This window comes from Peromyscus californicus, unplaced genomic scaffold, assembly GCF_007827085.1.
Source record: "Peromyscus californicus insignis strain IS unplaced genomic scaffold, ASM782708v3 Scaffold_17__1_contigs__length_78620276, whole genome shotgun sequence".
Classification (NCBI taxonomy): Eukaryota; Metazoa; Chordata; class Mammalia; order Rodentia; family Cricetidae; genus Peromyscus; species Peromyscus californicus.
The window spans coordinates 77,074,099-77,095,237 of NW_026294469.1; the positions used below are offsets into that span (position 1 = coordinate 77,074,099).

Sequence of the window (21,139 nt, forward strand, 5' to 3'; positions counted from 1 at the left end):
CAACAAATTGATCCACCTCTTAATATTAGACTTTTAGGCAGTTGATGATTATTGTTAAAATAGGACAGCCATGAAATAAATCATGGTTAAATCCAGTAAAAATGACAATATTTCAGCCATATGACTGAGCCTGTTGAACGATTTTTCTTTAACTTTGACTTACCACATTACATTTCTTTAGTTAATACTTAGAATCTTACCACAAAACTAGAATAATTAAAAATCAGTTATACAGTAGCATGCCTGCTAAGCCTTTTCATTTTCACAATCCTCTTCAAGCTGGTGTATTACTTACTTTTCAGGAGTGGCTCTGTGCAACATTTATTGGCCTTCTGAAATTCATTTAGCCCCCTTTGAAGATACCTTAAAATTTATGAGCCTGCATGTAGCCATTATGAGACTATTAGTTCTGCTCCTTGTGAGCTGTCTGTTTTTTCTTTATGGTTCTTAGTTGTTCTTTTGTAGAGCTGCCAGCTTAAGTCGTGCTGGGATCAAGAAAAATGGGCCTTGGCAGTTTGTGTTCCTGGAGTTATGTCTATACCAGTGGATGCCCACACGCTCTGGAAGAGAATTTGACATCGCTGCTGCCGTTGTTGCTGTTATAGCAGTGGTGGCCACTGCTGCAACTGTTTTGGGGATTACCATTTCATAATTGGTTACTACAGCTAGCACAGTGGAGACCCTGACAGCAAAAGTAGCTACAACAGTTAATTAATCTTTCATTCTATTGGGCATGTTAAATTTAATTTAATAGTTATATACATTTCAATTGGCTTTGAAAATTATAAATTTATAAACTCAAGTTCCATTTACTTTTGGGATACCATCTTACAAGGACTCCAGTTTGCAGTAAGGCTCATTAAGGAAGGGAATGGCTCAGTTGCCTTTAGCCTACTGGCTATGGGTGGATTAGGACTTCTGTTGGTCTTTTCTGTGTAGAACACACAGATTGCAAGCCCAGTGCCACTTTGAGATCTTTGGCAGCAGTTAACTGCAGCTCACACATGATTGAGCCTGTATGATAATGAGTATTCAGAGACGGGTAATACCTGGGGGGCACTCACCAACCTAAGACAGAGCACTTGTGTGGCCTTGGCAGGCGTCTCTATGACGGGTAAGGTGACCTGCTGATGTCCCATGCAACCTAAGTCAGAAGCTCATTTTTTAGTAAAAGGGGGATCTGTAGGGCCCTGGCCCCCGTTTTGGGTAACTGTTGCCTTGCTTGCTGACCTTGACCTTGATATCCTCCCTATGCTAATTCCCTGCCGGGTTCCACCCTCCTGAATACTTAAGGAAAGATCCTTGTCTATGTATCCAGGATAATGGGCGTTAACAGCTTAGATGCAGGATTGTAAAACATCGGTAGCGAGCTTCTGTCCTCCGGGGTTCTCCCATTGTGCTGTAAGCCTGTATTTAAGACCTCCTCCCTGTAGCTTGAGTTTTCCTGACTGGCCCACAGTCAGGACAAATCTCTGACATCCACCAGTCCCACAGCCACTCAGACCCAACCAAGTAAACACAGAGACTTATATTGGTTACAAACTGTATGGCCGTGGCAGGCTTCTTGCTAACTGTTCTTACAGCTTAAATTAATCCATTTTCATTAATCTATACCTTGTCACATGGCTCGTGGCTTACCGGCATCTTTACATGCTGTTTCTCATCATGGCGGCTTGCAGTGTCTCTCTGACTCAGCCTTCTACTTCCCAGCTTTATTCTCCTCCTTGTCCCGCCTATACTTTCTGCCTGGCCACTGACCGATCAGTGATTTATTCATTGACCAATTAGCAACACATTTGACATACAGACCATCCCACAGCACCTCCCTCCTTCAATAAATGACATTCGGCATTAAAAAAAAAAAGAATATAGAAAGCATTCAACGTTGTGTAAAACCCTGTAACAATGCAGTTTTTTTTCTTTTGTTCTTTTTCTGTTGTATAATATTATTTTAAGGTGTGTTACTTTTGTTTATGTTGCATTTGTTTAACTCTGTGAAGCTGTGATACTGTGTCTGTCTGAAACACCTAATGGTCTAATAAAGAACTGAATGGCCAATAAAAAAAACAAATAAAAAAATCAGTTATTTTAAATTCATTGATTTTGGTTATGAAATATATCTTAGTATAAAGCAACACAATAGGTCTGTCTTCTGTAAGTTTTCTGGAACTATTTGAAATATGTGGAATTTCCTCTCAAAAAGAGCACAAGTCAATTTTTGATCAAATAAATCAAGATGGACTTGAATTAGTGTTGTATCTTGTGTAGTTAGTAAGCCCCGCATTGCATGCTTATCTATGTCAGAGAAGATGTTTCTGTCCTCAGGAGTGTCTTAGCTTCATGCTTCATAGCAGAGGTGTAAACAAAGGGCAGCTCCTAGAAGAAGAACAATTTGATCCAGCAGAAGGAAGGTATTCAATCTCCCAGCCTGAGACAAAGAGTCCATATTTGGACTTCAGTCATTTTGGGCAGAGATAAATTGTATTGAATAAAACATAGAAGTAGATGATATGTTGATATATTGGAAAATACAATTTTCTTTTGAAAAAGCATAAATTCTTGGTAGAGAATATGGAAGATAGACTCAACTAACATTATATTTTACAGTATGTTTCTAAAAAAGCACTGTAGAAAACATTTAACTTTTTTCTTTTTTACAATCAAGGCGAGTGAGTTTCTGCCAGAGCCCATGTCAGCAGCATTGTTCCTTGTCTCTTTGGACATGCCTGTTTCTTTGGAATATCCAGAGATTCACGACACTGTTGTGGCTTACTTGGAACAGCTGGATTCTGAAAACTACAGCATTTATAAACGGACTGCAGAGGCTGTTTATTCAATTGAATGTACCTGTAACTTTCTATCTGATGTGGGGAAAGAGGTAAGATGTTTTGTAAATATCTCTTAAGTCTTTTTGGTGAAGTGTTTAGAAAATCTAACCTACACTGTTCCAACAGATAGTCATACAACAAGTAAATTGCTAGGTGTGAGATACATTTTTGTTGAGTGGGCCTGTAGTTTGATTACATTAAGGATGTAATTTGTACAAAAGCAACACAGAAACTTTAGTGTACTGAATAGTGTGTATTCATAGAATTAGCAGTTTCAGAAAGCCATAGCTTTGTTTTACTATATGGGAACTGAGTGATGATGGATTTAATTAGAATTATGATAGCTATGTTAACACATACTTATATACTTGTAGATACAATTTTGTTTTAATTTTTTATGACAGTTATTACATGCTTTCATGAAGAACTTGATAATTTTGTTGCTGTTAATTGTAGTCTTGAATTATTATTTTTAAGATAGTGGGTGTCTTGAGGTGTAGTATTGAAGCACTAATTATTACCATTTATCTCATTTAAAAATACTATTGAAGCATAAAATATTATATTAAAAGACTAGTGGATCCTAGAGATGACATTGCCTTGAGTAGAGGTATGTGTAGCATCTGAGAATACCAAAATGGGTCTTGCACACAATTCTTATTCCTTTTGAAGTTTCTCTGAACCTCATGTTTATAATTTTCCTTTATTTATTCATTATGATATTTTCCCTTCATTTTTGCCATATTCCTTCTCCTGTCACCTTCCCCTGTACTGGGGATGGAATCTCAGGCCTCTAGCCCCTGCTCCTTTTTCTTATTATTTAACTTTTCTGTTGGTTTTTGTAAATTGACCAGGTTGGCCTGAGCTCATTCTGTAGTCCTAGAGGGCCTTGCGTTTGGCCTCAGCCTCCTCAGCAGCTGGGTGAAGGCCTGGCTCCCTGGCCTGCCTCACTTTTGTCACTTCTTGATGCTGCTGGCTTCCCAGTTCTTTCTTTAAAGTTTTCAGCCACGTCTTTAAGTGGATATTTATTTGGCATTCTGCAGTATTTTGGCTGTGCACCTGTAGATGCCTTCTGTGTTTCCAGAACTTGTTAGGATGGTAGAGAGGAGTGGTAAGTGATAAAATACACTAGTATTTTAGTAACGGAGGTCACAGATGAGTAAAGGAAACGCAAATAATGAATGGTCCCAGGTGATATTTCACTACAATTTCCCCTACATTTTGCCTTCTAGGTTGACATTTGTAGATTGATTCTTCAGAAAGTGGAGTTAAACAAATATGAACAGGGTCTCTGAACGGTTTGATTTCTTGAAGGTACTTAGTTAACTATGAGAATGTTATTGCATATGAATTTTGTATTTCCTGTCCCTTTTCTCTTTTGTTACAGGGAGAAAAGAATCTCCTAGAATTATTGGAGCTGGCAGACCAAGCCTTGAGGAGCTTTTCCTATCATCATCATTCCCCCCTAATAAAGGAAATCATCTGCATTTGTTCAAAAATGTAATATTTCCTTTTTTAAAATGTGACCATATAGGGCGGTGTGTGTGTGTGTGTGTGTGTGTGTGTGTGTGTGTGTGTGTGTGTGTGTGCATGAATGTGGTTATGTAGACTTAGGAATAATATAAATAAAAATGACCTTACATGTTTCCTATTTTAGTTTAAATTGTTTTATGGGTCTCACTGTTAAATTGAATTACCTTATTAAATTGTATAGCTGCATTAACTAGTTAACTGCCTTATTCAAAAGTTAACTTTAACAGTGTCATGCCTATAATGAAAATGAGTAGTTCTTGGATTTGTATACATTGTATCCATCCCTGTCAACTACTCCAACAGTTATTAGTTTAAGTAGTCAGAGGTGCTGAGCTCAGGACACAGAAGCAGGAGATTTTCTTGGAGTTCAAAGTCAGCATGCACTCCATAGTGAGACCCAATCTCAAAAAATAAAGTCAAGACAAATAATTCCCCAAGTTTACGATTCCTTTGTAATTATAATTTTATAAATTACTAATTTTATAAAACTTATAGAGATTTAGAAAGAATTATATATTGGTTAATTTATTTTGAGGATACTGGAACAGGTTCCTATAATAAATTCCACAATATGATGAATATCAGTTAACTTTGAGTTTTAATTTTATTTTTATTAATGTGTATCGATAATATGGGTACACATGCCATGACATATGTGTGGAGGTAGGAGGACAACTTTGGGGAATTGATTCTCTTCTTCCACAGTAGGACCTGGGGATTGAACTCAGGTCATCAGGTTTGTGTGACAAGCACCTCCACCCTCTAAGCCGTTTTACTGGCTCCAGGCCAAAAGTGTTTTTTTGTTTTTGTTTTTGTTTTTTTGTTGTTCAGATTTTATTCTTTTTGAATCAGGTCTGACTGTGTAGTCTTGACTAGCCAGGAGCTTTCTATGTTGACCAGGGTGGCCTGGAACTTAGTGATGTGTCTACCTCTGTCCCCTGAGTGTTGGACTAGAAGGCTTGTGTCACTATGCCTGGCTGCAAGTGTGAGTTTTTACAGGTGTTTTCTTTTTGCTTCTTTCTCTGTCCCATAAGAGAGAATATTTTTTGCCTGGTAAGTTCTTGCTGATGTAGTTAATTAAGGGAAGATCCACTCTTAATTAAAAGATCCTCAATTAAGGAACTGGAGTAGGAGGGGACCTTTCCCATAATGCTTTGTAATCCTTTGCCTGGTACCTTGCTGGCCTCAGATGTTTTGACTGTTTTTCTTTTTTACCAGCTGGAAATCTGCACAGGCCAGTCCGTTACTACAGGGAGAGAGTCAGAAGGTGTTTCTCCATATGCTGTCTCACCCTTGGCCACAGGTGAAGGTGGAGACTTATCAGTGCTGTCTGGAGATTGTGAAGGTGGGGCTTTTTTTTTGCTTGTTTTTAAATTAATTTGTTAATATGAGAACTAAGAATGGATTCTCATACTATGCCTTTAGAATTAAATTTCATGAGCTTTTGTGTTAGCCTAAGAACTGTATTCCATAAGTAGATGGTACTCATTAGTCAGCTCTGCGAAGGTTGCACTATTAAATTTCCTTTGGCTTCCTAGTCTCACTGAACTGCTTTATTAAATCTAACAACTCCTGTAAGTCAGTTTGGGTGTTGCCATTCTTACTTCTAATCTGTTTTCACATCAATAAAAAGACTACAGTTAAACAGACATGGCTTTCTCTCCCCTTCTGGACCATCGGTGCAGCTACTCTTGGTGTTGATGTGTGTCTTTCCATCCATGTTTTTAGAATGTATGTTTACTGTAGACGCATGTCTTTATAAAGTGTATTATTGTTCGTTTTGTGCACCTAAAGTATAGTTTCATACTATATATGTTTTTGCTAAGTGTTTAGTTTATCTGAAGGATTTGAGATCTACTTAGTTAATTCATCTTTACTGTTATAAGTTGGAGCTTGCTTCCTTTTACTTAATGGTGAATATTTAGGTTGAATCTCCTTTTTACTGAACCAAAGTTTTTAATCCTGAGTGCTGGGATCTTTACTCCATGGTGCTCAGATGGCACTATGCCCATCTGAGATGAGTTTTAAAGGCTTTAGTCTTGGTAATATCATCTAGAGATGGGCATAGGAGGCTTGTGGAAGGGATTATTATATTTATGGATGAATAAGCTGGAGCTCAGGGAATTGTGTGTATCTTAAGGAAGTGACAGCTGCTCCTAAACACTAAGACTGAAGCCTTAACTCTCAAAAGTTTGAGTATTTAATAATGTATATGCATATAAATATGTGAAATCACATGCATATATTTTGAATTGTGAATTGTTAGTAGTTATAAGGACAGAGTAATTTCCAGTATGAAAGGAATTGAGTTTAAGTTTGTCACTCATTATTGCATGTGTTTCCAACTATTGTATTTGCATTCTATTAATATTTATCATCACTTCTATTCTCTCTCACATAGCTTCTAACAAAACATTTTCTGTTATAATTGAGAAAGGATTTTATGTTTCCTTCTTCTTAATGTATTTCTTCCCCAATATCTTTTCTTTCCTTTTCTTTTTTTAATTTGAATTTTGTTTTTCTTTCTCAGGCTTCAGTAAATCAAGTCACAAATCAGACACATCAGGTTAAGGTTTTAGAGTTTTGTCATGTCTTTTATATCTGTTGACTTTTAGGGGTTATGGTTGTTTGGTTATTTATAAAGATTTTGCTCATTAGCAGAACATTACATAACCCACATAGACTTGAACAGCTAGTATTAGCTAAAAAACAATTTTATGATGTGAAAACTAAAATTGCAACTAAATTACAAACAGAAGAAAGAGAATTCTTTTAGAAAAATCATTGTCACTAATTAAAAAAATATTTGTGTTATTTTACAGGAATGTTTAGGTGTCCATAATGTCACTAAACCTGTATCTTCACTTTGTAGTGGAATTCATTTTCTGCTTCATCCAAAAGTCCTATATGAAATCTCTGCATTTGGTATTCAAGAACCCAAAAATGAGGTATGACATGTTAAAAATATGTACAAATGATTACTCTACCAAGTCAAAGAAATGCTCTAATAAAATTGGACAGCTTCATGTGAAGGTACAAGGAAATGTGTACTTGGTATATTATTAAGTTCTGATATTATTTACAAAAAAAGAAATGTTAAAGAAAATGGGTAAATCAAAATACAGAATGCACTTGATCTCAGAATCAGATCAACATTTTACTATGATTTTCTTTTAGATGTAAGGAACTACAGAATAGCTGTTATTTCAGATTTATTGCTAAGGGTAAAATAGCAGAAACTTAAGGGAGAAAACTCATTAATAACAGAATATAGATGACATATGATGAGAGAAACATTTGAAGAAAGATAAGTTTTGTACCTTTTCAGTTCTTATAAAACATTCCAGGTCTGTGAGAGGACATAGTGGGATATCTCATAGCGTGGCTGTGTCTTGTTGAGCAGGTGAATGCTGCTGCCAAGGCCATTCTGTTGTATCTGCTTCAGGGACGATTGGTGATGACAGCACTGACCTGGAACAAGTTTATCGAGTCTCTCTGTCCTGTCATTCCAGTGCTGCAGGTACTCTGCAATTCCTTTTTTATGATACCATTTGTCTTTGGCTGGTTGTCAGTGATGTAAAAGAATGCAAGCAGCAGAACTGTCACATTGTGAGAAAAATGAAGGGGAGCTTTGAAGGCACTGGGGAGAAGTGAGCAGGAAGTGGGTGGCTGTCTTGTTTCTGGCAGAAGGTTAAACAAGGATAGTTAATTTGCCCATGTATACTTTACATATCTGGGTGGGAGGTCAAAAAGTATTGACTGTGCAAAATAGAGCACAACCTTTTATAAAGGCTTTGAGGCAAAGCCAGCAGTCCTTGTTACGCAGACATTTCATAATTAGCTTGCCTCATGCATTCTGTTTGTGCATGTATTTAATTAGAGTGATACTTTGATTAATGAGCTCCTAGGAACAAAGCTTTCTTAAACAGTCCTCCTGGACCCTGAAGGAATTAGGAAAGTTTAGGTCTCTACCTCCTTTGGATGGAAAGGTAGGGCTAGTACTCACAAACTTATTTGCTGTAGTCCAACTGCAGGTGTGTCAGTATGAAGAAATGAAGTAGTATCTGACCATCAGATGCGTTTCACACAAGTGGCCGACCCTGAATAACTCAAACCATCTTTATTTATACTTCAAAAGTAACCATATTTTCCCATACCAACAAACATGTTTTTCCCACCCTCCAGCATTAACCTTTGGCAAAACAAATATGTCAAATATGTTTTTTTTCCCAACTTTTACATCAGAACATCTTTAAACCAAAGTAACACATCATTTTGCTAGCATGGCCAAATATCGAGCCTGGTACATCCCAAACTAAAAGGTGATTAACATAGGCACTGTAAATGGAGTTTTCCTGTCTTGACTACCTGGTCCCAAATACCTGAGAGCTGCTTCCCAAATTACCACACAGAGGCTTATATTAATTATAAATGTTTGGTCAGTAGCTCAGGCTTATTACTAACTAGCTCTTACACTTAAATTAACCCATAATTCTTATCAGTGTTTAGCCACATGGCTTGGTACTTTTTCTCAGTATAGCATTCTTATCTTGTTTCCTCTGCATCTACCTGGTGACTCCCCAACTCCACCCTTCCTCTTCCTGTATCTCCATTTGGCTTTCCCACCAAGCCTTATTCTGCCTGGCTGTAGGCCAAAACAGCTTTTATTATCAACCAATGAGAGCAACATAGCATTTCCCCCTTTCTGTCTAATCAAAAAAAAAGAAGCTGCTGGGTATTTGAACTGGGTAGTTGTGACAGGAAAACTTCATTTACATATGATGCCCAAATGTTTGGCAAGAATTTCCACATAAAACCTGATAAAGCTTGGTGCTGGAGAGATGGCTCAGTGGTTAATAGCACTGACTGCTCTTCCAGAGGTCCTGAGCAATTCCCAGCACCCACATGGTGGCTCACAACCACTTGCAATTAGATCTGGTGCCCTCTTCTGGCCTGCAAGGACACATGCAGGCAGTACACTGTATACATAATAAATCAATAAACCTTAAAAAAAAAGTCTTCCTAATTCAATTTTGGGTTGGGGATTTAGCTCAGTGGTAGAGCACTTGCCTAGCAAGCACAAGGCCCTAGGTTCGGTCCTCAGCTCTGGGGGGCGGGGTGCGAGGGGGGAAGGTTTCGAACACATAAAAGAACAGAGTCAAGCACAGCTTCTTGGTAACCGTCTTTTCTCTGGTAGGCTCTGTTTGCTGGAGGTGAGCAGAGGCGCTGCTCCTTTAAGAGAGGGCTTCCTGACACAGTGTTAGAAGCAAAAGCCACATGTCTAAACATAGATAGGAATTATAGGTTAATTTAAGTGTAAGAACTAGTAAGAGTAATAAGCCCAAGCTACCAGCCAAACATTTATAAGAAATATTAATCCTCTGAGTCAATTATTTGGGAAGTGGCTGCTGGGTATTTGGGAGTTGCTGGTGGGATAGAGACTTCCACCTTCAAGGCACACTTTTTCAAGAACAATGGTCTTGTTTAAAACATATTTACAGAAATAGTGGTGATTTGCTGTAAACTGCTTGCATACAGTTAGCTTATGTCTTAACTGCCCGTTAACGTTTATTGCCACCAATCCTGTCAGCAGTGACTTAGAACAGTTCCCAGGATCTGGAATGACAGCAGGTATTTCCTGAAAAGCCTTGGTTTTCATGGAATTTTTGGGGAAAATATTTGAGAAAAAAATAGGGTTTCCAGGAGTGATCACATCTGTCCCATGTGTGACTGACTGAAGGGACACTAAAAGCCACCAAGAGAATCTTCACTATTATGAGAGAGAAAAGAGTGTGCAGGCTGTGCAGTCACAGCAGTGTTCTGTGCTGCCCCAAAGTCCTCTGGTCCTTGCTGAGTGAGTCTCCGTGGCCTTTGCCTCGTCTGGAGACCATTGGACAAGCACTCGTATACTGATCCAAAACTACACTGCTTGGCAACCAAAACACTTACTTATGTTAATTAAATTTTATTTATATGTATATATGTGTTTGTATGAGTGTATGCCATGTATGTGTGGGTACCCAAGGAGACCAGGATCACCTGGATTGGAGTGAAAGGCAGTTATAAGATGCCTGATGTGGATGCTGGGAACTGAAATTCAGTCAGAAGTGCTCCTAATAGCTGAACTATCTCTCTAGTCCCAGGTTTGTTTGGTTTTAAGTACATAATTATCTTTATCGTTAGAAACTGAACAACTGTCATTTTACTATAAAATAGATTGTTTCTGTGTTCAAAAGTTCATATTCAAAAATTATTTGCTGTATTTATTAAATAGGATCTTATTGTAAGTATGATAAGATACTCTAAAAATCTCATTGGATTCTTAGAGTTCAGGTGGTTTGCCTGAGAAAGGAATAATCTGCAGCTGACCCACTTGAAAGAAAGGATCAGAATGTGGGAAAAGCTTTTGTCTAGTGCCATGATGTAGGCGGAGTTTCTCTGTGTCTCAGCAGCTCCCAAATAACCGACATGGAGACAATAAATGCTCAGCTGATAGCTCATTACATTTTAAATTAACCCATATTTCATATCTACCCTCTGCCATGTGGCTGTACCTTCTTTCAGTGCGTCATGTTCATCTTGCTTCTCTCTGTCTCTCGTGACCCTCAGACGCCGCCCTTCTTCCCAGCATCCTCCTAGAATGGTTTCCCACCCAGTGTCTTCCTGCCCAGCTATTACTTTATTGAGAGTAGTGCATATTTACAGTGTACAAAGATTGTTCCACAGCACCATGAAGAAAAGTGGCGTTTATTTATCCTTCCCTTCCACGTTTTCCTTTCTAGTTTTATTTTGTTGCTATGACAAGTATCATGACCAACAGCAACTTAAGGAAGGAGAGGATTTATTTGGCTTATACTTCCAGGTCACAGGGCATCATCAAGGGAAGCTAGGGCAGAAACTCAAGCAAAGACCATGTAAGAAAGCTGCTCTGTGGCTCACTCTCTGGGTAGCTCATACTCATGCTCAGCTATCTAGGACTGGTGCTGCCCACAGTGGGCTGGGTCTCCTGCATCAGGTCACAGTCAAGACAATCCCATGGACATGTCCACAGGCTAGTTTGATCTGTGTAGTTCTTTGGCTCAGGTTTCCTCTCAGATGACTCTAGGCTGTGTCCAGTTGATAGTAAAAGCATACTAGGACATCTGAGAATGTGCTTAAGAAGACTTCTCTTTTCTCACTTTTATATTACCTATGCTGCATTGTGTTACTTGATATTAAAAATATGTAGAAGAAATGGCTGTAATTTGCTGGAAACAGACTACAACTTCCTATGGACAATGGTTCTCTGTTCCCAATGGACACATAGGTTTTAGTCCTCAAAGCTCACTGGTCCAGTTTTCTACATGAAGTTCCTATAGTACTCCTGCTTGGATCTGTTTGGAGAGGACTAAAGATCTTATCAAGTATCTTGAGTATGAAGATGCTACTGCTAGGATCGTAGAAAACAGAAATATCAGCACATTTTCCTTAAAATGTACTTTAAAAAATATTTTACTTTTAATTTCATCTCCTTATCTCACATTGGTTATTTTGAAAAGAGACTGTTATTCAACTGACTTGAGGGGAATTGAATTGCATGACATGCCTGTATAATTACTGTTACTTTCAAATTGAAAACTTAACATATGTAAAACTGAATGATAATTTCTCTTAAAAAATAATTCTTAGGGCTATGCTGATCCAGAAGATCCTTTAGGCAACTGCATTCTCCTTCTAAGCAAAGCGAGTTCTGAGGCAGAAGGCATTCTCCCTTCCACTATCCGGCTGAAGTCTATGCTGCGACTTTTGCTAGTGAAAAAGTCTTCGTAAGTACAGTGTAACTTTTTGAATAAGAAAGATTAATGAAGACGTTCTAGAAGAGTAATTATACGACTCTGAAACAGTAGAACTAAAGGAAGGAAGGTGGCTTCATGTTATTACTCCGAAGAACCAATCAGTGTGTGCTGATTGGCTGCTTTACTGACGTGTTTTAATTTCATTTACCTTGTACTATTACTTGGGGAGCTAAAGGGAGTTCTTTCCTTCACCGCCATTGGTGTGGGTATCATCTTAACTAACATAATGGAAGGAGGGATGTATAGTTATGAATTTTCTTTGTTCCTTTCTGTAGTTAATGGTGGGAACATCTCCCCTCACTGAGAAGAGGGAAAAGTTTAAAGTCAAACAGTGACGAAGATGAGAGCTTACATCTGATCCACATCTATGAGGCAGAGTAGGACGTGGGAGAGAGAGTAGGCTTATTGTGAATGGCACTGGGAATGACATGGGGTTTTTGAAATCTTAAAGCCTACTTGCAGTGACACATCTCCTTTAACAAGGGTACACCTAACTTTCCTAAACAGTTCCACCAAATACAGACCAAACATTCATGAGCATATGGGGGGCCATTCAAACCACTACATTCTACTTCCTGGACCCCATATTCTTGTAGCCTTATCAAAATGCAAAATTCATTTATTTCAACTTCAAAATCCCCATGGTCTTTCAGTTTCAATACTTGTTTAAAAGTCCAAAGTCTCATCTGAGACTCAAGGCAGTCTCTTAATTGTAACCCCCTGTAAAAGCAAAAAGCAAATTACATACTTCCAAATGCAATGACACAGAATATACATTACCATTCCAAAAGGGAGGAAAAGGGACATAGTGAGGAAATACTAAACAAAACCCAGCAGGGCAGACTCCAAATCCTGAAGCTGTGTATCCTATGTCGAGATGGCTCTGCCCTTCCAGTTCTGTTGACTGCAACGTCCTGCTTTCTCTTGTGCTGGTTCTGCTCCCCTGTTTGGATAGCTCCTAGGCAGATATCCCGTGGGTCTGGCATCGCCACATCTTGGGTTCTCTAACACTTTACCGTTTTGGTTTTATACTGGGCTTTATCACTATTTGTCCTAGGCTACTCTCAAACTCCTGTGTTCAAAATCCCTCTGTTGCATCCTTGCATAGTTGGGGCTACAGATCTGACAGGAGATTAACTGAAGGTGACTGTGTTTTAGTCTCTGTAAGTCTACCCAGTTGTTGTTATTAATTATTCTCAGTTTCTGATGTTATTTTATAAAACAAAATTGACTCTATATGAAAATAGATCTATATGAAAGAGTTTTGTAGAAACAGGAAAATACTACTGATGGCAGTATGTATATATGTATGTATATATATATGTATGTATATATATATGGGTAGTTATACTTTATTTTGATAATTCTTTGTGTTTCTAAGCATGTTTATAAGACTATTTATAAGCACAAAATACTGATTTAAATACCTTGTGTCTTGTTTTTAGGGTTCGTTCACTAGCATTAAAGCTGCTAGCATTTTATCTTACCAATGAAGAAGGGGCTGATACAAAGCGCCCATTGATAGACGCCAGAATTCTCTCCCGAGTTACTAATCTGTTTATTGTGAAAAAACCTATTGACCTTAAACTGGATGACAGACGAGAACTAGTTATTAAGGTAACAATAACTTTTGAGTTTATTACTGTGTAGTAATTTGACACATTTATATAACATGCATTTTATGTGATGACTTTCAGGCTGTGTGTGCATAGGGAGGGAGATGGGTAATTTGGGACTAGTTTCTTGTATTCTATATTGATCTGGCTTCTGGATGCCTTTGTTTACTGGGCAGATACTACTTAAGTGTATTAATTCCACTGGTTGAGAATAAGACCACTACCACATTTTAAAACCAAATTTGAAGCAAGCTTTAATTAAATACTGGCCAGGTTGATAAACTCTCTGGCCAGGTCCATCTCTGGGTTCCCAGAAAATGGCCACAAGTCACGCTTGAAGAGGCTTAAAAAGGCAACCCCACAAGGCTACCATATTTTTCATCAGATCCAATCAGGGGCAGTCACATATCCTGACATATTTCCCATCCACATATGATGAAGCATGTCTGGTGTTGGTGCAGATGGCTCAAACAAACTTGTTTAGGGGAGTGAAAACATAAATAGCCTCTAGCCTTTAATTTTGGTTCTCACAAGTGCCTATTGTCTTCTGGGGACTATATGTATGTGCTGAAAGTGGAAGTTATTCATGGAGTGTCTGAAATGCACTACAGTTGAATAGAGTGAGAAGTCTTGTGATGAATTTTTACGTCATTTTCTAATTTTTAAAAATCTATGTGCATGTGAATATAGTGCCCAGTTGAAGCCAGAAGAGGGCATTGGATTCCCTGGAGCTGGAGATACAGATGGTTGTTAGATACTTGACGTGGATGCTGGGAACCAAACTCAGATCCTTTGGAAGAGCAGCATATGCTCTTACCCTCTGAGTTATTTCTTCATCTCCTGTTTTTTTTCAGTTAATTTCTTAAAATGTATTTTTATTAGATTTTTTTTTTGTATATATATATATATATATATATATATATATATATATATATATATATATATATACACACACACACAAGGGCATGTCATAGAAGTCAGTTTCTTTCTTCCACCATATGTGTTGCTGGAGATGGAATGTAGATCATCAGGCTTGGCAGCAAGTGCCATTACCCATTGAGCATCTCACCTGCTCTTTTGATGACCAAACAAATACCATTGACATTGGGAATTGCCAACTAGGAAAAAAGAAAAAGTTCTTGTGGAAAGTATTTCAGCCTCTGCATTTTAAGAGAAACACCCCCCCCCCCATATATATATAAAACACACACACACACACACACACACACACACACATATATTAATATATATATGTGTATATATATATATATATTATATATGTATCTCCAAAGCAGTTTCTCCCGGATTTCACAGTGATTATAAGATTTCTTTAAATTGCTTTACTGAATCCTTGGCCTTTGGCTCCTTTAGATGACTCCAGAAGGTTAGTACCTGTGGTGCTGTTTTTTTTTTTTGGTCAACTTGAAACAAGCTAGGATAATCTTGGAAGAGGGAAGCTTAATTAAGACAATGCTTTCATTAAGTCTGATATGTAGGTAAATCTATGGGCACTTTCTTGATTAATGATAGATGTGGAAGGGCTCGGCCCACTTTAGTTGATGCCACCCCAGAGCAGCTTGTCCTGAATTATATGAAAACACAAGCTGAGAAAGCCACAAAGAGCAAGCTATGAGCAGTGTTTCTCCATGGTCTCTGCTTTGGTTCCTGCCCTGAATTCTCTTCAGTGATGGATTGTGACCTGGAAGTTGTGAGATGAAATAAACCCTTTTCCCCAAGTTGGTTTTGGTTTGTGTTTTATTACAGCAGTAGAGAGGCAAACTAAGACAGCAGCACCTATTTAACCAGGGCTGTCCCTACATCACTGAGCTGATGGAGAATTCTGCCCTTGTCCTCATCCTTGATTCCCTCCTGTGCTTTAGAGCTTCCCATGTTCTTTTCAGTTTGCCATCTGTCAGTTTTATTTATACTTACATGAAGTCTCCAGCATGGGTATTAGCAACAAAGGGCCACCACACAGAGTAGTTAGTACTGCTCATAGCTTGTTACAAATTTACATATAAATGTTTATTTAAGTATGTTGACTGTAAGCTTTTGTTTTTATGGCATGAGCTGTAAAATTTTATCGGGGAATTGGAAGTAGATGAAAATATGTATTTTTGATTTTCAGCTGGAGACTGTTGAAAAGGTATATGAAATCTTCACCTCAGATGATGTTGATCTTGTTTTGAGGAAGTCAGCTGCAGAGCAACTAGCTGTAATCATGCAAGGTAATGATTTTTTGACAGTGTTCTTATTGCTAGCCTAAGATTTGAGGTTGCCGTATTAGTATTAGTTTGTCAGATAACTGTTCATAGGCCAGGCCTAGCCTCTGATGTATTTTAACCTTCATGATAAGAATGTCTTTTTACATGTTTAGATTGTTGAACAAAACCAAGATCTAAGAATGTGTGGCAGACCTTACTTATAATATTTACTATGGATTCTTCACAAAGAGTTTGCTTGTCAAGTTCATTGTCAACATTTGATCTATAGAATGTCATATGGGAGCTTATCAAATTATCAAATATAATCTAAAATATTAATAGAATTATGAGTATAAAGTTTTTTTCCTTTTAAAATTTATTGGTATGTGGTAATTTTGATTCCTACATGTTGCTCAGAGAAGTGACCCAAACAGTACTTTTGGGTAAGACAAAAAATAATACATTATGGGCTGGAGAGAAAGCTCAGTGGCTTAAGGAGCACCTCATGGAGGCTCACAACCATCCATAACTCCAGTCCCGGGGGATCTAATACCCTCTTCAGGGTTCTCAGGGCATGCTGTTGGTATAAAATATACATGCAGACAAAACAACCATACACATAAAATAAAATGAAAAAAAAGCATTGTAATTCTGTGTATGTGTGGTTTATTGTTTAAAAAGAGTATGTATGTGGTTTTATTATTTAAAAATAAACTAGAAAAAGATAGCTTGCTTTGTTTGTAATATTACTATTGCATAGGGTTTATTATGTAATAATAAAGTCTTTGTTAGTTTTTCATTTTTCCTCATCTTTGATATATGCATTTTAATGTTTCTGGAAAAAGCAAATTCTCACTTTTTTCTTTTTAACTTTTATTATTCTTTGTGGATTTCACATCATGCTTTCTAATCCTACTTATCACCCCCTCTCCACATCAGCCCTCTGCCCTTGCAACCTCCCCCTCAGTGAAAACCAAATTTAAAGGAACCCCCCCCCAAAAAAATCATCATCATCATCATCATCATCATCATCTTGTCGTGGAAGCTGTAGTGTGGCCCTTGAGTCACAGTTTACTCTTTAGTCCATTCACCTTTACTTGCAAGTATTTTGAGCTAGCCCTGATCCTCACTGGCTGCAGCAGCTGCTGTGCATGAGAGTGGGTTCTGCTTCTGGTCTGGGCAGCCTACTAGAGCTGACCCTGTTGTGGGGAGCCTCTTGCTCCCCAGATGAGCCAGCCCTGAGGACATGAGAGCAGGAAAGCTGACCCTGCATCCCCATTCCCCCTGCCCTGCCCCTACCCCATCTGCTGTGCAGTACAATGGTGAGGGAAAGACGCCCTCTTCCAACGGGGGTGGGGGGGTGGAGAGAATGGGGGGGAGGGAAGTGAGGAGAGAGGAGAGGTGCGCTGGCCTCAGAGTCACGAGAGTGAGAGAACTAACCCTGCCCCTCACCAGCTGTAGCACACAGCAGAGTGGGCCCTGTACCCTGCCTGGGCAACACAGTAGAGCTGACCCTATTGTCTGGGCTGCAGGTGAGCCTGCCCTGAGGGTGTGAGAGCAGGAGAGCTATATATATATTTGAATATATGCTTATTAAATATTTTTTCAGAAATATGTAGTACATTAAAAAATTTCCTTTTATATTTCCTATTAACAACTTGAGGTTGAAATCATTCATTAATAGACTGATGTTCATATTCAACCTTATCTACTTATTAATTTATGGAGAATTCTAAATATTTTGAAGTAATCTATTTGGGAAAGAGAAGAAATGAAACAATATGGAGAAAAAAATTTGCCACGTAGAACTAAAATAATTAATTTGCTTTCTTAAAATTCTAGTTCTACTTAGTATCTAAAATAGTTTGCATGTTTGTTAGTTTTTATAGATTTTTTTTGTATTTCATATTCCAGTGTGGGAATAGATGTAAGGATTTGTTGGGGAATATTATTTTAAGGTATGTTACTTTTGTTTATGTTGCATTTGTTTAACTCTGTGAAGCTGTGTTACTTTGTCTGTCTAAAACATCCATTGGTCTAATAAAGAGCTGAATGGCCAATAACAAGGCAGGAGAAAGGATAGGTGTGGCTGGCAGGCAGAGAGAATATGTATATATAGAAATCTGGGAGGAAAGAGATCTAAGATCTAGCAGCCAGAGAAGGAGGAGGACTCCAGGGGCCAGCCACCCAGCTACACAGCCAGCCACAGAATAAGAGTAAGATTTACAGAAGTAAGAGAATGGGCAAAGCCCAGAGGCAAAAGTAGACGGGTTAAGTTAAAGTTAACAAAAGCTGGCTAAAAACTAAGCAAAGCTAAGGTGGGCATCATAATTAAGAATAAGCCTCCATGTGTGAATTTATTTGGGAGCTGGGTGGTGGACCCCCAAAAGAGAAAAAACAAACAAGAATTGTTTGTAACTTAAATGTTTCACAGTGTACAGATTCATAAAAATATTTTGTCTTCTAATTTCAGCCCTAGGTATACCATATTTTTAATAGTTTGGAAGTTGGGTGCATAACTGTCCCATATATTTCAAAATGTTTTTAGAGCCACAAAACTCTTGTTTAACTTGAATATTGTTTTATCTGTAGATATTAAGATGCATGCTGTGGTGAAAAAGTTATGCTTAATTGAGAAGATAATCGGGTATTTAAATGAATGTGTGGGTCAAGATGGCAAGGTAAGACATTTTTTATAAGTTGGGCTTTTTAAAGAGAAGGGTGTGTGTGTGTGTGTTATATGCATATGGGCATGGAGTTTCACTTGCCTGTGCATGAGTGGGTAGAGGCCAGAAGTTGAAGTTGGAGATCTTCCTCTATCACTCTCTGTATTATATTTTGTTAATATTTTTTAATTTTTATTTTTAAATTGTTTAAATTTATTCTCTCATATATACATCCAGACCTCAGTTTCCTCTCCTTCCTCTCTTCCCAGTACCCCACCCCATCCACTCCTCCTCCATTTCCCTTCAGAAAAGGTTAGGCCACCCAGGGATATTAACCAAATGTGACATATCAAGTTGCAATAAGACTAGGCACCTCCCTTCATTGTAAAGCTGGATGAGGCAACCCAGTAGGAGGAAGGGTCCCAAGAGCAGGCAACAGAGTCAGAGACAGCCCCTGTTCTCACTGTCAGGAGTCCCACAGGAAGACCAAGCTATGCCATAACATAGATGCAGAGGGCCTAGGTCAGACCCAGTGGGCTCCCCAATTGTTGGTTCAGTCTCTGTGAGCCCTTATGAGCCCCGGTTAGTTGATTATGTGGATTTTCTTGTGGTGTACTTGACTATGTTTTCCTACAATCCTTGCCCCTTCTGTAGGATTCCCATGATCTGCCTAATGTTTGACTGTGGGTCTCTGCATTTTAATCAGTTGCTGAATGAAGCTTCTCTGATGACAGTTATGCTAGGCTCCTGTCTACAAGTATAACAGAATATCATTAGGAATCATCACTCATTTCATTGAACTTTCTTTTTTTTTTGCCAGTTGTGTTTTGTTCTATCCTAGGCCTTTGGGCCATCCATCCAGTCTCTGGTTCCTGGCTCTTCAGGCAGTGTCAGGGGTGGGCTCTTTTTTGGGGGAAGGAGCCTCAAGCTGGACCAGTCATTGGTTGGCCACTCCCACAATTTCTGGGCTCCCTTTACCCCAGCACATTCTGTATTATTGTTAAGATAGGGTATTTCACTGAACCTGTAGCTAACTCATTGTTTTGGCTAGGCTAGCTGGCCAGCGAGTCTCCTGTCTCCTCCCAGGAAGTTCTGGGTCACCACACCCAGATTCTACATGGGTACTAAAGATCATATCCAGGTCCTCCGGCTTGCAAAGCAAGTACCTTTCCCACTGTACCATATTTCCGGCCTGATAGGTTGATTTTATTAGTTTGAACTGAATTTAGCTGAATTTGGATGAATACTTGTATTTTAAGGGAGACCCACCCATCTTTTATTTTTTTATTTCTAAAAGGAATCTCTAAAGGAAAACTAAGCTTAAAAATTCTATGAGCTTTCTAGAGAGAAGTGTATTCAATGTTGCTTTTATTTTTAAATAATTTTTTAAAATTAAAGACTTATTATTTTATGTGTATAAGGTGCATCATGTGCATGCTTAGTGCCTATAGAGACCAGAAGAGGGTATTGGATTCCTTAGAAGTGGAATTACAGACCATTGTGAGCCACCACGTGGGTGCTGGAAATTGAACCTAGGTCCTCTGGAAGAGCAACCAATGCTCCCTAACTGCTGAGCCATCTCTCCAACCCAATATTTAAAGTAATTGTTAGTGTAATTTTAAAAACAGAATATCTAACATCTTTTCATTGTAGTTGCATGTAATTTAATGACCAAGCCATAATACTTAGAATAAGGCCATGTGGTATGTTTTATCTCATTTTCCATTGGCAGGTTGTAGAATGCTTGATTCAGCCATGCCTCACGCTCCTGAGGAAGGTTTTATATGCTGACCCAGTCATCCGTGTTTCCTTGTCACAGCAGTCTTCTCTCTTGACCCTGTTATTCAGAGGTGAGTAATCAGTGCCAGAAGGATACCTGCAGATAGCATTTGCTTTTCATTGTAGTATGAGAACTAAGTTCTTTACTGGCTTGAAAAGTCATCATGAAAAGCACTCAATGCTTTTGTGGAAATATCTCTTATACTGTTGTTGCCTAAGTAGGCAGCAGCTGAGAAAAGCTGAGCTCTGATGACTCTCTGTACCTGCTTGTTAATACGTAATTTAGTGCTTATGTGGTCGTTGTTGTCTTTGAAGAGGTAAGGCCAGCTGCTTTCTCTTCCTTTTCTTTAATATCTGTACCCTACTTCTGGTGTCACTTGTCTTTTGGAATTATATTGCTAGCAATCCATCCATGGAGTCTATTTAATGAGCAAAGGAATTTATTTGGGGGTTAGCTCCTAAGACAGAATAAAGGAATTTGTCGCAGAATCTTGGAAGGATGAGGCATGGTCCAATGCTGTTCTCTGGGAAGCTCTGCCCTGTTCCGTTCCAGCATCCAAAACCACGAGGTAGTGAAGAGAGAGCGTGCATCCCACGTCTTAAGGGTCCCTCAGCGGCCATGCCCCAGGGGCATGTACCTCAAGGTCATAGGCAGGTGTAATAGTTACCTGCCACCTC

At 38.6% G+C, this 21,139-nt stretch overlaps 1 protein-coding gene across 5 annotated transcripts in view; it reads left to right on the plus strand.

Moving 5' to 3' along the window:
• The window catches only part of Rttn (rotatin), a 182,290-nt gene that overhangs the window by 34,576 nt on the left and 126,575 nt on the right, over positions 1-21,139 (plus strand). For all 5 annotated transcript variants that reach the window (XR_008219327.1, XR_008219328.1, XM_052742734.1 and 2 more), the window contains 10 exons: positions 2,666-2,878; positions 4,216-4,328; positions 5,580-5,706; positions 7,184-7,309; positions 7,765-7,881; positions 12,030-12,166; positions 13,642-13,813; positions 15,941-16,040; positions 18,609-18,697; positions 20,415-20,532. Coding sequence is in view for 3 of the 5 variants with exons in the window: in XM_052742734.1 (XP_052598694.1) it covers positions 2,666-2,878; positions 4,216-4,328; positions 5,580-5,706; positions 7,184-7,309; positions 7,765-7,881; positions 12,030-12,166; positions 13,642-13,813; positions 15,941-16,040; positions 18,609-18,697; positions 20,415-20,532 (1,312 nt within the window). In the remaining 2 variants the exon portion in view is untranslated. The remainder of the gene's footprint in view (positions 1-2,665; positions 2,879-4,215; positions 4,329-5,579; positions 5,707-7,183; positions 7,310-7,764; positions 7,882-12,029; positions 12,167-13,641; positions 13,814-15,940; positions 16,041-18,608; positions 18,698-20,414; positions 20,533-21,139) is intronic.